The sequence below is a fragment of the Gadus chalcogrammus genome, chromosome 22, assembly GCF_026213295.1.
Source record: "Gadus chalcogrammus isolate NIFS_2021 chromosome 22, NIFS_Gcha_1.0, whole genome shotgun sequence".
NCBI lineage: Eukaryota > Metazoa > Chordata > Actinopteri > Gadiformes > Gadidae > Gadus > Gadus chalcogrammus.
In genome coordinates, this window is record NC_079433.1 from 15,011,337 (window position 1) to 15,026,855 (window position 15,519).

At 41.1% G+C, this 15,519-nt stretch overlaps 1 protein-coding gene across 1 annotated transcript; it reads right to left on the bottom strand.

Moving 5' to 3' along the window:
• Positions 1–1,230: 1,230 nt before the first annotated feature.
• On the bottom strand, positions 1,231–4,574 carry gnmt (glycine N-methyltransferase). Its single transcript, XM_056583172.1, has 6 exons — positions 4,261–4,574; positions 3,311–3,438; positions 2,952–3,065; positions 2,683–2,825; positions 1,815–1,936; positions 1,231–1,633 (listed from the first exon to the last, which is right to left on the bottom strand). Exons 1-6 carry the CDS (start codon positions 4,467–4,469, stop codon positions 1,462–1,464), a joined length of 888 nt encoding a protein of 295 aa, XP_056439147.1. The 5' UTR covers positions 4,470–4,574; the 3' UTR covers positions 1,231–1,461.
• Positions 4,575–15,519: the final 10,945 nt, after the last annotated feature.

Here is a 15,519-nt window from a genome sequence, read left to right on the forward strand (position 1 = left end):
CTCAGCGACCGCTGGCCTCCGTCCCGGTGTCTGAGGCTCTTACAGCTCTGGTAGCAGGTGGCTGCAGCACAATCTTTCCATGATTATCCTAATAGTTATCTTGATCATTGTATATTTTAGCTAACCCTCCCTTGTAAAATAGATTCTGAATCTCAATGAGATCATCCTGGTAAAATAAAGACACAAATATTGCTGCTTATTATCAGTGTTATCTATCAGTGCCATTATCAGGCAGTAAGTCGTTGGTTTCAGCAGTATCATTATCATCTATGTTTGTTCTTCTTTCCCTCCACAGATTAAAACCCCATTTTCACAGTCGAGCAGGATTCATCACAGATCCAACAAAAAGCAGCTCTCCTTCTGTTTCGCAACCAAGACTCACTTGACTTCAAGTTTCCAAGTTGCCTATGCCTCAACACTGGCACGTTTGCTTTATAACCTGTGAACATGGTAGTTACAAATGCTTACTTTAATTTGAACAAGAGAAGGACTAGCCCCATACATGCCCTGGTGCTCATCATTAACCTTGTATGAAACCCATCATACTTAATGTGTTCATGGTTCATACGGAGCACCAAAGCTCTTATTGGCCAAGAGTAAGCCTTCAGGGTTTTGTTTCCAAGATACCATTTTCCTATATTGTCGGCCATATTCTCAACCAATTTAACGTGTGACCTCAAAGGTCGCTGTTGCATATTTTCTACAACAAGTCGTTCATGTATCAATATGGTTGATGCATTGCATTGTACTTACCAGGCTGAAAGCCAGATAGAACCTAGTCCTTTGGGAGTCATTTTAATTTAAAAGTGGATTCATTTGTTTTGTTAAGTCGTCTGGTTCAGCAGTGATGAAGTCTGCGTTGGTCACCGCTTGCTTGGACATGATTCTTAGTGGATGCTCAGTGAACCACTAAGACATTAGTTGACCTGAAAAGGAACCTAGAAAATAGGTCACAAAGAATGCCATGCGGGTACATGGGATTTCTCATGTAAGACTCGGAGAGGGGGGGGTGGGGGTTGGGGTTTGAAAATCTCTGTGCTTTTCAACTCTCAAATCCTACCTACAGCCCTTTTAAGTGTGGCCAACAAGTGAAGTTCATGACTAAAGTGAGAAAATGTAAGTCTTGCAATAATCATGCTTAATTCGGCGACCAGGACAAACTTATTCTAATTTATGAAATAAAGATCACCTGGTTTCTTGGTGGTGCAATTAAAAGTATCCACAAACTACAACAGGGTGAAGTGACATTTATTTCACCCTTCAAACATTATACATACATTCAGACGCATCCAGATTCAAATTAAGACTGATTCTTTCTTTACTTCCGAAAGCTGTAATCGTAGCATAGAGAGGTATTAATCTAACCTCCATCAACATCACATTTTTCAGGATATGTATTCATTGGGCCCACTCATTAAATGTTGATCGAAGCCCTGTCCTGACGGTGCTCAGTTGTGGTTGTTACACTGTCTTCTTGCAGACGTGAATAAAGTAACATGGGGCTTCGGATTGTCCAGGGGTGTACGTCTTGAAGTCTCCGTAAACACTATGCTCCATCTTCCCATGGAAGCCGGCCATCAGTAGAGACTTAAAGCTCTCCAGACAGTGAGGGTAGTAGGATAAGCGGAATTTACTGCAGAACAAAGACACACAAACACACATAGTTTGAATTGAGTATTGATCAGATTCACAATGTAAATAATGATGTCCTATGTTACCGATAGGACAAATATCCTGAGCATAAAATAAGGTTATAAAGGTGAAATAAAGTCATCACTGAAAACAACTATCGGCACAGAAACTATTTGATTTACCTGACTTCAGGTGAGCTCTGAACCGTCTCCTGTGGGACCTGAATGGTGTAGTCCAAGGTTATCATATGGGGCTTGTTCTCCACCCAGAGCACAGAGGTGGAAATGTCCTGAGTCAGGTCACTCTACACAACAAAACAAAACAAAGCATGTATTATGCAAAATAAAAACAAAAGAGAAACCTAACCTTTTCATCGCCATTGTGCTGCCCTAAAACAATGACTTGCTTCCACTTGCTGAGAAAAAAAAGGGTTGTTCATGGTGAAATTGGCTCATGGACATTGGCCGTTGACTCCCATCGACTGTTGTCCATTAACAAGTTGTCCTAAGTAGACCAGAGTTACATACACTTCCAAGCCTACAGTGACAATTTTTTATAATTTAAGTATAATCAAATACAAAAAATGTTCTCCATGCATTATACAACATTAATACAAATGTAATGTATATACTCTATATACATATATTTAAAAAATGTGTCATTATTATATTAATGCAAACAGTTATCTTTATAACTATGTTTAGTCCTTTGGTTCTTAAATTAATATCTATCATCTGTAACTATATATCTATGTATAGAAATTATGTATGGAGATCAATTAATATAGCTCAGTAAATGTATCAATGCAACCAGAGAGCTTGCAGGCCCAACAGTGGATTGTTCAAGCTTAACGTGTAAAATAATTGTGTACCTGAGTACAACACAGCCAAGACTAGCCCAAACCAGATCAAAGCAGCACATTACCGCACAGACTAGCCCAAACCATAGAGTGAGAGATCTCTCTCACACACACACACACACACACACACACACACACACACACACACACACACACACACACACACACACACACACACACACACACATTACCTTGTAATAGATGTTTTTGCCCTGTGGTGCCCGGCCGGTCTCCAGGATGTAGTCGTAGTTGCGGTGGTCGATAATGAGGATCCCTCCTGGTTTCACCATGGTAGCGATGTTCTGAAGGGCCAGTTTCTGGTCACTCTGGTCCCCTGGAAGCATTTCAAAGACCAGTTCAACTATGCAAGCTTTCCCATGAATAACCTCTCAGAGGAGAATCATGTATGGATTGCAATTTATTCACTCTAAAACACATTCACACTAAAATGAAAAAAGACCTTTGAAATCAGGTAAATGGGCGAAAGAGTTTCCAAGGCAGATAACTGCATCAAATCCATCCCCTGGTTTTTGAATGTCTTCTGGTAGAGTCAGCCAGTTGGACTCCTCAATCACTTTGTGCACAAACAGAAAGGCAGACTTCAAGTATGATCTATGACTTTGAGTCCATACTTAACATTATTATTAATGTTTTACAAGAATGACTTTCGTTACCAAATAGCAAGACAATAGAGAATAGTATGTTTACATAAAACCAATAGTGAATAGTATGTTTACAGAAGAAAACAAGTAATGTAATGTTATAAATTAACTGAAATAAATTTATATTTTAACAGGCATTTCAACTCCATAGGCCTACCCCACTGGTCAAAGGCTGGTTCTTTCCTCCTGTCCCATCTGGATTTCAATGCGTACTTGAGCATTTTATCACTGGCATCCACACTCACCATCTTGAATCCATCCTCCAACAACATGATAGAATCAACTCTATGAGACAAAAACAATGTTGTTTTTATTTAGGTTATTATTTCTACTTGATATATATATTTATTTATTTTTTCTACAATTCATAGATGCAATTCATAGATGATTGTTGATGACATTTAAAAGGTTTGGCCTTTCAAAAGGAAACAATTTATGCCATATTCTCTTTGGATGATGAAAAATATAAGAAATTACATCTTCTCTTGTTCAACCTCAATGGGGGTTAAACCTACAGGATCTGACCTTATTCCCTTAATACAGAACAGGTGACCAACCAAACTACTCCTGAGAAGTTGGTAAACAGACGGCATCCTTATCATAACTGGAGATTATACAAACAGGTTACGAAACATTGTCCAAGTAGTCCAAGGAGAAAGACTAGTATAGTGGGAAATAAAATGCCGATCGGAACTGCAACTAACGGTCAATCATGTGAATCATTTATTAGAAATGTATTTTTCTTGAATAAATTGTTATTATAAATAGCTTAGCCAATTACGCATAAACAGATCATACTAATAACGCTGAGCAGATGAGATACAATTGCATGCGTGATACAAAGATAATGTCCGTACAGGTGTTATATTGGTGAGTTTATCGTGCAAATTTTATTTTCCTGTATAGGGCACTTCGTGAGGAGAATAGTGACTATATTGCAATAATCCGTTATTGGTCGCTTGCGGCTGCATGGGGCTATGCATACGTCAGCAGACTAGACATTGGACGAAACAATGAAGCCGGCTTCGTGAAACATGCCATACCCCATTGCATCATGCTTTGTTGTCAGTGTTATTTTTTTTATGTGCATGCTAAACTGAACCTTACCCAGTTCCACAGGCGACGTCCAGCACATTCTTCACACCCTCTTTTTTCAGCAAAGACACCACCCAAGTTTTATACTCTTGCGTTCTGCTCTGCGTGTCTCCGATGTACAGCTGCCAGACTTTAGCAGCCTTGCCGTCAGCATATTGATCGGGGAGACCCTCGGCCGCCACGCCGAGGGAGCGGGTCCTAAAAACGCTGTCGACCGACATGGTGATGAGGCTGCAAACGGATGAGCCGTACTCTGGAAGTTTCTTGTTTGACTGCTGAACTGAACGCCAGTGGTCGTTCTGTATCACTGTTAAACCCAATGTTGTTCACTAACTTTAACCCAATGACACTCACCTATGTTATTACGCCTCCTTTTCCATTGGAGTAATTGAGGGGTGACGCCCCTTCCGCCACCCGATGTTCTATGCCCCCTCACAGTGACAGAAACATGGGCTGCATTCCGAAAGTCAATCTGTACCTCGATCTCCATTGTATCCGCTGATGCAGAAGCGGCTCGACATGAAGCGACCAGCTGGGGGCGAAGCATCCAACGGCGTATTCTAACCGGAAGTGGTTCTTCTACCAGCGTCAGCCATGAGGCTAGAAGATTTTGGTAGATTTTTTTTTTTACCGTAGCCTATGTATCCACTATTTAGAATCGAAAGATAATTAAGAAATCCGGTAACAATAAATTAAATAATAATCAAATAAATTGTATTATTATATATTATATACACATTATTGTATTATTTTATATTATTTGTGGCTGTTTATTGCACCTTATTATTGGCCTGATCCAATTATATGTATTATTTTAATGCACTGGTTTGCATTAAGTGCGCAAAATACTCGGTGGTGGCAATCGGGGGCCCCCACTAAATCAGTGCTAAGGTCTTGAAGCGACTCCCAGGCAGCCCCTCAGCTGGCCACTTGATGGTGCGGGAGCAGATTTATGCGAGCAGTCCAGGGGGCGTCATCTGAGAAGTTTGTCACTGTCACTAAATAAGGCGAGAAATCGAGAAAACAATCAAGTAAAATGTTTCTGCTGTGTCTACTCTGCCCCGAACTGAGGTTGCGTTATTCCGGGATCCGGTGAAGTGTTGATGTGTGGCAGATGAGTCCGAGCAATAAGAGGTGTTTTCCTCTAGGCTACTCCACTTTTGGGAGGCGGACCAGAAGAAGGCCATACCAGAATCAACCCGGTATTTAATGGCATATTAGAGGAAACACCACAGCAATATTTTTCTGTAGCCTATTCATATTTGTGAATAATTGTTTTGAAAACCAGAAAACTGGACATATGCTTTAGTAAATTAATGACCTTAATTAACTGACATGACTAACTCAACAAAGATATTAAAGAATCAAAGGCTTGCTTGAAACCAGCAGCCCAACACAGAGCATGAACTTAGAATTTAATGAATTTGTGTAATAAATATATGGTGTATATAGGCCTACTTTAATATACTGTATCTAGCATATATCAAACAACGATGGCCACATTATACAAAATTTGTATATTGTGGGCATCGTAGTTTGAAGTACAATGTGAACCTTTAAAGATTCCCAAAAGAGTTCGAAGCTGCAAGAGACGGAAAATAGTCTCTGTAAAACGTTTGTTTTGCGTGACGTTATTTTTATTTATTTTTGGACTTCTGGAAACAAATGACAAATGAAAAATGTATACATATATATATATATATATATATATATATATATATATATATATATACATATATAACCAGGAAAAAGTATAATAAACCATAATTAACAATTTATGTAATATAAGTAAAATAATAGTAACAACTTTGAAGAACTGAGAGATTGGTATACTGGTATACTGTTTTTTTCAGAGAAAGGCAATATAGAAAAATCCATTTGAATGTTCAATGCGTGTGTGGATGATGGCTGGTTTCGGAGTGGCAGAAACTGATTGGACCAGGCCTGGCTGAGGCTGCACTACCGGTTGCACATTGTGAAAACAGTGTGCACAGGTTAAGCCAGGCATCACCACACACACACTCAGGGAGAGATCTCCTGCATGGCAACATGGAGCACCAGGCCATGTATCATCATCGACAACCTACCATAATAAAAACGGATTTCACCAGCACCCTGCCGCCTTGTGTTTGGAGGATCCCAGCAAAAGTCACCTAGGTGGAGTATGGCAGCCCCCTATAGGTAGCGTGCAGAATTGTCATCATTGCGACGGTGGAGCCCAATGGGGGGCCTCTCCAAAGAGTGAAGGACAAAGAAGGGCAGTCCGAGGACACACACGATGGAGAGTCGGCCCCCAGCCCCAGCCCTTACTCCTCTACAGCGCAGTGGAGCCCGGCGGAGGACGGGGGAGGCAGCCCAGCAACCGCCACAGGCAACCGTCTGCGTTTAGCAGCCCATGGAGCCGGCCCGCAGAGGGCCAGGCCGAGCCACACCCCTGCCAGCCACCTTGTCAGCCAAAGGGATTTGGCTGACAAGCCAAATATTTTAAGTATGATTGTTTAGGGATCTAAACAATCATACTTAAAATAACTATATGAGCATGTCGGAAGTTGTTGTGAACATTTTTCAAACTGTCTGGATAACATAAGAGTTTACTATAAAAATGAGTCTCTGAAGAAAGACCGCTCAACAAGACAAGCATACAAAGGTTGAAGCGCTGTAGTGTGCGCTGAACAGAGGGCCAGTGGGCAGCAGGGAAACGTCCTTGGGGGCACAGCTGTAGATAGGGATACAACTACTCCTTTTGGAAATCCCAGGATGTAGCGTGTTACAGGTGAGAGTTAGCCAAGGCCTTCTCAGTCCCGTCCCGCCCCCCCCACTCCCCAAGGGGGATAAGCATGGCACAAACAGAGAAATGGTATCTATAGATAAAAACTGAGAGCTTACAGTGTCATAGTGTCTTGAGAATACCATGTCTAATGGAAAATTCCATTACCACGTGGTTGTAACTTTCTAACGTTGCTGTACACATAACAAGATATTGTAACTTCTAATCCTGATGGTTTTGAGAATCGATCATTGCATAAAAATTTGATAACCGGTAGCGTCTGTCTATGTATTGATTTCATAAATGTCCTTTTATTAATTTAAGAATTTTCAAATTGTTGTTTAGGACAGGAACTGCTTTTCCATACCGCTTTTCGCTTCACTCCCCATAAGTTATAGAATGGCACGCAGAGAAATAGATTCTTCCAACTAGTCACACAATGGCAGAAAGGAAACAAAGCATTGCTTGGAGCTATCATGCCTCACTGTTGTAAACAACACTGAGGCCAAATGTGAAAAGTATCTGTAAGGTATTGTGGAAATACAACAAACCTCATGAAGCACATGAAACTGTCACTCAAAAGAGCCTGACGAGTGACAGCAGAAGCGAGGGGAACAAAGAGAAAGCAGGTAAATACCGTCGCATCTCACAGAGAGAGGCCGAGTTCTCTTACAGAAGCTTTACAGAGAGGCGGGCGTTATCCAGGTAGCCTATCAACCATTTGAAAAGTAGTAGCAGGACATACTCATTACTTCTTGCGGGCAGAATATTGTAGAACTATATAGAAAGTCCTGCTTACACGTTTATTCTATGTCTTTAATAAGCATCTAAATAGCACTATGCAAAACTTGATCCTTTATTGAAAGAAACCTTATTACTACATTGATCCTGATGTGGTACAATAGGTATCTGTGGATATCTATAGTTATTCAAGGGTTTAGGTGTTATTATTATTTTTTAATTGACTTTTTGCAACTGGGTTGCAAAAACAGACATAGAATTCCCACAGTGTTAAAAAGGTGAGAAAAGGTAAACATGAAACTAGAATTTCAACATTGTTAAAGAGACTAGTAAAAGTCTCTTTAACAATCTAACCTTTTTTTTCAGCAGTGTGTTAAAGATGTGAGATCAATTTGCAACAGATCTTGACTTTCCATAATAATAAGGATTTCCGCAGTGCAAAGTGCATGGTACAAACAGACATTGATTTTAAGGAAAAGCAATGAGGTGACAGCTTTAACAAAAACAAAGGCGTAAGAACAATCAAAACAGCATTGACCTGAAGAGTTCAGGTAAATGTGAAGCTAGGTCCGGAGTTTGTTTATTCAGTATGTCAACGATTATTGTTCAAAATCCAAGCACGGCAAGGCCCCTGACTACTAACTTAAAGGTAATAAGCATGCCAATGTATCACGTCCACTTATTAAAATACCTGCAAGAGCGAAAGTGCTACACAGTGCAAGCTACAAAAAAAATCATCTAAACTATGTTTCACATGCCACACAAAAATATCTAAAGGGGTGTTACCCCATCAAGCGGTCGTCAACAACTTACAATTGGAACCGATTCCACCTGAATTTATTGCATGACACATACCGTTTATGAAGAGTCCCTAGACCTAAGGTTGGCCAGATTGCTTGCGAGGGCCCAACAACATGCCTGCAGAGTAACATCCCTCAAATTATAAGCGTCCTCTCAAGGCAGGAGAATGAAGATCACAACAATGTAGTTCAGCTAAAGCGTAGACTGTTGATGGGGTACTATGAAAAGAAACATGCAAATCAATAGCATTATTTAATTCAGAATATTGATATAAGGATCAAACCATAGATCATGATTGGATTAGCCCAGTAAGTGTCACTGAAGACATAGATCATGATGAAAATGATATTGCAGATGTAATTCAGGTGGAGGACAGTACCGGTAAAGATAAAGTAGATATCCCCGAGGGAGAGGAGGAGCTGCTGTCTCATATTGATGGAGCTCAGCCAGGTATTTGTCTTCAGCCAGTAGATATAGCTCAAGAACTCTAGGATCAACAGTTTGACTCAGTGTTATGTATTGCACCAGCAGAAGGAAACCATCAAATTCAACTTCTTGAAGACATGACAAATTAAACAAAATGCTTTCCTTTATAATATCCAAAAGGGGCTCCTTCTTATCGAAAATGAGTCTAGCTAAATACTTGTATGTTTGTTAAACGCAGATGGTAGATGTGCAAGAAACGCATGTTGTGATGATTTAATTAAAAACTACACATTTTGAACTCAATTAGTTTAAGTGTCTAGTAACTGCCTGTGGAAACAAATAGTTTAAGGTTACATGAGAGGTATAGTGCCCATATGAAGATAATAATGTAGCTTGTAGAAATAAGTGTGTTCTTTTGTATATTGATGATGTTGATGTTGGCCGGCCACTCTCTATGGTCGAGGACAGAGGCTTCAATGCATCCGACAAGACTCTTGATCCATGATATAAAAATGATAGATGAAAAAAACACTTGTTGGGAACAATCAGAGACATGTATAAAGACTGACGATAAAATAAGGGATAAAATAAACTTAACAACATGCGCACATTGTGCTTCTGACAACATACACGTTGACTTCTCGGTCCACTAAGGCATATTTGACCGTGAACTGTAATTTATTTGCCAACTAGCAAATGCAAGAGTCTGTTTTATCCAATCCGAAACCAGGCAATCGGAACATCCCTCTTTTAGAAAACCGGAATATACCTCTTTAGATATCCACTCGGACGGACAGAGTTGACCTTTGACTCGGATGTTGACAAGCAGGCAGAACTTGGTGTGGTCTGTGAAAATCAAACTATCTTCTACCTTCAAATATATAAATATATATATTGATATATATTCCTTAAATAAATATGTACGGATGGAAGGAAAGGGGATAAAGAAAAACTATAGGTTTAGTTTTGACTGGGTTGAGGGCAACACTGTGATCTAAGAATGAGTGGTACGTTTCAACAGTATAATAACCTGACAATTAAAAAATATCTATCTAACATAAATTCCCAACGTCCCCTAAAAGTCAGTGTGCTATCCACTGGTCTACCAGACGCCGGTGTCCTCGGTCACAACGACCATCCCCCGCTCCCACAGAATCCGTCCTGGGCCTCTTCTCATTGTTCCGCTGCCACCACGCTCTGCTCTGCAGTGCTTCACTCGTTCGTTTCCCTGGGCGGTAACACCACGTCAACGCCTCGACAACACAGTCATCTTCAATAGACAGGCTCAAGTCACCAGGTCCCTGCACCTCATCATAATCTACATGGTACCACTTCCCCAGCGTCGGGTACCGACTTAGAGACAGGTTGTAACTTGGATGTGGGTTGGAAAAGACTACAGGAACTCTGCCATACTCGACCACTGCTAGCCTCCTGGGCGCTCCTACGTCACTCTTGCCGGGGCGTGCTTCTCCAAGGGGGCAGTAGTCTGCTCCACCCCGGCCCACGCCACCATCTCCCCCTCTGGCAGGACTTTTATTGTTACACCGGCTGGCTGGCCGCACACATCCCAACAACCAACAACCGATCCCCTTCCACGACGGCCTCAGCTGCTTCTGGCCAAGTCCAAACTCCAAACTCCAAACTCTGGTTTTGCAGCTGTTTTAGGGAGAGAGCAGACTGGGCCCTTTAAAGACGACATCCCAACAGGTGGTCACAACATTCATACCTATAATGAGCGGGTGTGTACAGCATTCGCCCTTAACTATTACTACAATGTATATAATATACATACACTAAGTAGTCTTAATATTCTCCTGTTCGAGATCCAACACAGCATAGCTAGAGCAGGGAATGTCCAGACCATTGACTTCTCTTAAACGTAAAACTACAGGGGCCTTCCCAACCACGGCATGGGTGAAGTGTTTCTGCAACAACTGTTGCATCAATGTAACCTGAGACCCCATGTCCAACAGTTCTTGCAGCCTAACCCCCACAATGGTTACTCCTGCTGTTTACTGACATTGCCTTTCAAACGCTTCAGTGGCTCTTGAATCATCTGGTGGATTTGGGATCCCCGCCCGTCGTAGCTCAGGAACAGGGATGGCTAGTTTAAAGCTGGCTGGGAAGTGGTTGGTCTGGTACAAATCGTCTCAGTCATAAGCATACTGGCCTAACTGCTGTTGCTCCCTCCTAGGCTATCTTGGGGCCGTGGGGCAGCTGCGGCTGGGTGCAGAAGGGGTTTAATTACGCTCATCAGCTCCTGTGAGAGTCCTTTCATTTGCGTCTAGGGGTCGCTTCAGGCTGGTACCTTCCGATCAGCATCCTGAAATGGTCTAGGGGAGAACATGGGCGTTGTTCCCAGAGAGCACGCGTCCTCTGGTTGTGAGTCACTGTGTGTCCCATCCAACTGTAGGGGCTCCTGGCGCATTGTGGCAAAACCCTCATCTGGGTTATGCCTCCCGTAGACTTTCAGGGCCTGTGCCAGGGGCCTTCACGCAGCCCTCGGTCTGTCAGGGAGGTTTGTCAGGGAGGCCGCGGACTAGGGTTGGAGTTCGATCTCCATAAAGAGATTCCAAATACATAATTATTTTGCTAACTTGAATAGTTCCCCCATCCTACAATTGCTAGGAAAACCTACATGTTTCTTTTTAATCAGGTGGAGAGCAATGCTGTGAACCAAGCTAGTACGTCCCACAGGTACGTTTACAATTGACTAAACTGACCATCTCGACATTTAAATGTTTCTCCAACTCTTTCTCTACACGTCACCCTATCTCGCTCTCTCATTACCTTTCTCTCAGTACCCCTCTCTCAATCTCTTTATCTGTAGTGTGCTATGGTATTGGACATAGCACATTTTTTAATACATGTTATTGAAGCAAAGAATATTTGCATTGACGTGGACTGTATGACCTTGTTATAATAATCTTGTCAAACCTGCACATAAACTTTTCATGGAAAAATATTGCTTTTGTCCAAACTATGTAATGATCTCTGCAAACAGGAATTACTTTCAATAAAAAACAATGCACATAGTTTTCTTTTCCTAATCTCGCATAGGGCATCTACATGACCAGTGCCCTGATTGGCCTAGTGTGGTATCCCATCACTGATCAGGACACCTTGAAAGAAGCTATACCCCATAGCTTTGTGGCCATAGGCACTTCAAATATGTGCTCAAACAATTCTGCTTTTACACGAAAGACAATTTTCCCTCACAATTCTGAAACTATCAGATGGTAAATAACTGGAGTGACCGCCTGCACAAGGAGCCTGCTGCCACCTGCTGGAGAAGGGTCTAGCTGCAGGCCTCAAGCCTCAGGCCCGCCTCCCCCGGCGGACCCCTTCCGCTCCCCAGGTGGAGAAGAGATTTTTAAACGCGGCATAATTGCCGCGTTTCCACTGCAGGGTGCGGAACGGATCGGTTCGCAAAGGTGCGGTACGGGTTGCGTTTCCACCGCCAAAAGTGGGCGTGACCCGGACTTAGCTGTACCCGTTTTGGCCTCGTTTTCAGTACTCCTCCGTTGCAATATCATCACACTGCAGACGCAAATGGGCGTTCTCGGGTGGTGGGGGTTCCCGTTTACACAGACTGGAACGCCCCCTTCTTATTTTTCGTCGCCTTTCTCGCTTAACTTAAAATGTCAAACTGTACTACTCCGAAACCATGTAAATAGTGTTGTAAATAAACTTCCAAGGCTTTTCAAATCTTATTTGGAAAATAACTTCACATGGCGTGTCTTTTTACAATTTATTCGTTACCAGCATTCGTAGTGTTGATCAGCAGTGATAGTCCACTATAAAACGTTGACGTCGCTTAGCAACCGAAGACGCTGGGGTTGACAAGTTACCGGACTACTACCCATGCAAGTGAACGGAGCGTTCCACGGCATTGAGAAGACCCGTGTAATAAAGGCCTATTAAATGTCTGTTTATGGCATAGATTTCTCCTCAGATTAGGCCAATAAAACAATGATAACAAAAACAAAAAAAACACAAACGCTCGATCAAAGGCCCGACCCGACCCAGCAGGCCGGATCGGGTCAATCAAAACCCTCATTGTTTAATATAAATTGGCTAAACAAATGACCGCTGTAGCATATTTAAACACAATTCAAATTGTGCAGAGAATTATTTCCATTGGTCATTCTCAGTGGCGGCTGGCGATCAATCATGTTGGTGGGGCACATTAATAGACAGGGGGTCTAAAGTTCTCCCCTCCCCCCCATAATTTTTAAGTATAACGTAAGTATTTGGAATTTAATAGATTTGATTTCCTGTATGTTGGTTCATTTTGGGGATGGCCACTACCTATTTACCTGCTTTTCATTCAGATTCATAGCCTGCATCCTGACTTGCAGGGCCTGGACAAGCTTACACTGCATATACCGACCTACTTCATGGCCATTCCACCAGCCATTGCTATTTGACCCATTGTTGTTATTCTGATATTGAGACAAATCATGATCACTGTCCTATAGCGTCCATTTTTTGTGAGCCTCAATGTCTACTTCAAATGCAGTTAAAAATATGGGACAGTTGCTTCATTTTGTTTATATGCTACAGGCCGAAAGACTAAATTAATATGTAACTTACTAGCTCCTTTTAAGTATAACATTGCTTGGGGAGTCCAATTCCTCCACTGAAAAGGGTGGAAAGTGCTTACAACTCTCTGCTAGTTAGCGATCTATGACCCTGTTGCTTTTTATTAGTCGTCATGAAAAAAAACATAAGGGGTAACACTGTCGAAATTTTTAAATAAAACATAGGGGGTAACACTATTGTTTTTCTTTGGTCGTCATGAAAAAAAAACACAAGGGGTAACACCGTCGTTTTAATCAGATGAAACACAAGGGGTAACACTGTCGTTTTATCAAATGAAACATAAGGGGTAACACTGTGGTTTTTTATCGGTCGTCATGAAAAAAACATAAGGGGTAACACTGTCGTTTTTATCAAATAAAACATGAGGGGTGACACTGTCATTTTTCTTTGGTAGTAATGAAAAAAACCATAAGGGGTAACACTGTTGTTTTTGATTGGTCATCATGAAAAAAACACAAGGGGTAACACTGTTGTTTTTTATTGGTCGTCATGAAGAAAAACATAAGGGGTAACACTGTTGTTTTTTATTGTTCGTCATGAAAAAAACCATAAGGGGTAACACTGTTGTTTTTGATTGGTCATCATGAAAAAAAACACAAGGGGTAACACTGTTGTTTTTTATTGTTCGTCATGAAGAAAAACATAAGGGGTAACACTGTTGTCTTTGTCAAATAAAATATAAGGGGTAACACTGTCGTTTTTTATCAGTCGTCATGAAAAAAACATAAGGGGTAACACTGTCGTTTTTTATTGGTCGTCATGAAAAAAAACATGAGGGAAATAATAGAAACACACACATACATTTTAATGTCATGTATATCCTCTTTATTGATGATTGATTATTGTTACTCAGTGGTGCAGTGGTGTGCACTCTGCCTAACCCACTGGAGACCGCGGCTCAATTTCTGTGGAAAACACAATATCTTTAATTTGAAACGTAATGCTATCATGTCTATTGCACTTGTCATATATAACCACAGACATATTTTAATAATAAATCTCAGTGGGAAGTGGAGAGAGCTGTGAGCTAACCCCCTGTAGAGCGGGATTCAAGTCCGGTGGATGTCCTCTGTTGGTACACTCTTATTTCTATTTCATGCGAATTATAAAGTCAAATATAACCATTGTGATGACTTTATTCGGTGTCTTGATGGTGCATTGATAAGTTCGGAGGTTAACACTCTAAACAGCTCAGGTTCAGAGCCCCGCAAAAACGTTGACAGGGGTACCACTGTTGTTTTTTATTGGTCGTCATGAAAAAAAAAACATATTTGAAAAAAAAAAAAAATTGTCCTTGTCAAATAAAATATAATGGGTAACACTGTTGTTTTTCATCAGTCATCATGGGAAAAAAACATAAAGGGTAAGACTGTCGTTTTTATCAAAAGATACGTAAAAGGTAACACTGTCGTTCTTTATCTGTCGTCTTGAAAAACCCATAAGGGGTAACACTGTCGAAATGTATCGAATAAAACATAGGGGGTAACACTGTTGTTTTTTATTGGTCGTCATGAAAAAAACATAAGGGGTAACACTGTCGTTATTTATTGGTCGACATGAAAAAAAACATAAAGGGTAACACTGTTGTCTTTGTCAAATAAAACATGAGGGGTAACACTGTCGTTTTTATCGAATGAAACATAAGGGGTAACACTGTCCTTTTTTATCGGCCGTCATGAAAAAAACATAAGGGGTAACACTGTCGATATTTATCCATTCAAACATAGGGGGTAACACTGTCGTTTTTATCAAATGAAACGTGAGGGGTGAAACTGTCGTTTTTCTTTGGTCGTCATGAAAAAAACCATAAGGGGTAACACTGTTGTTTTTTATTGGTCGTCATGAAAAAAAACATAAGGGGTAAGACTCTTATTTCTATTTCATGCGAATTATAAAGTCAATTATAACCATTGTGATGACTTTATTCGGTG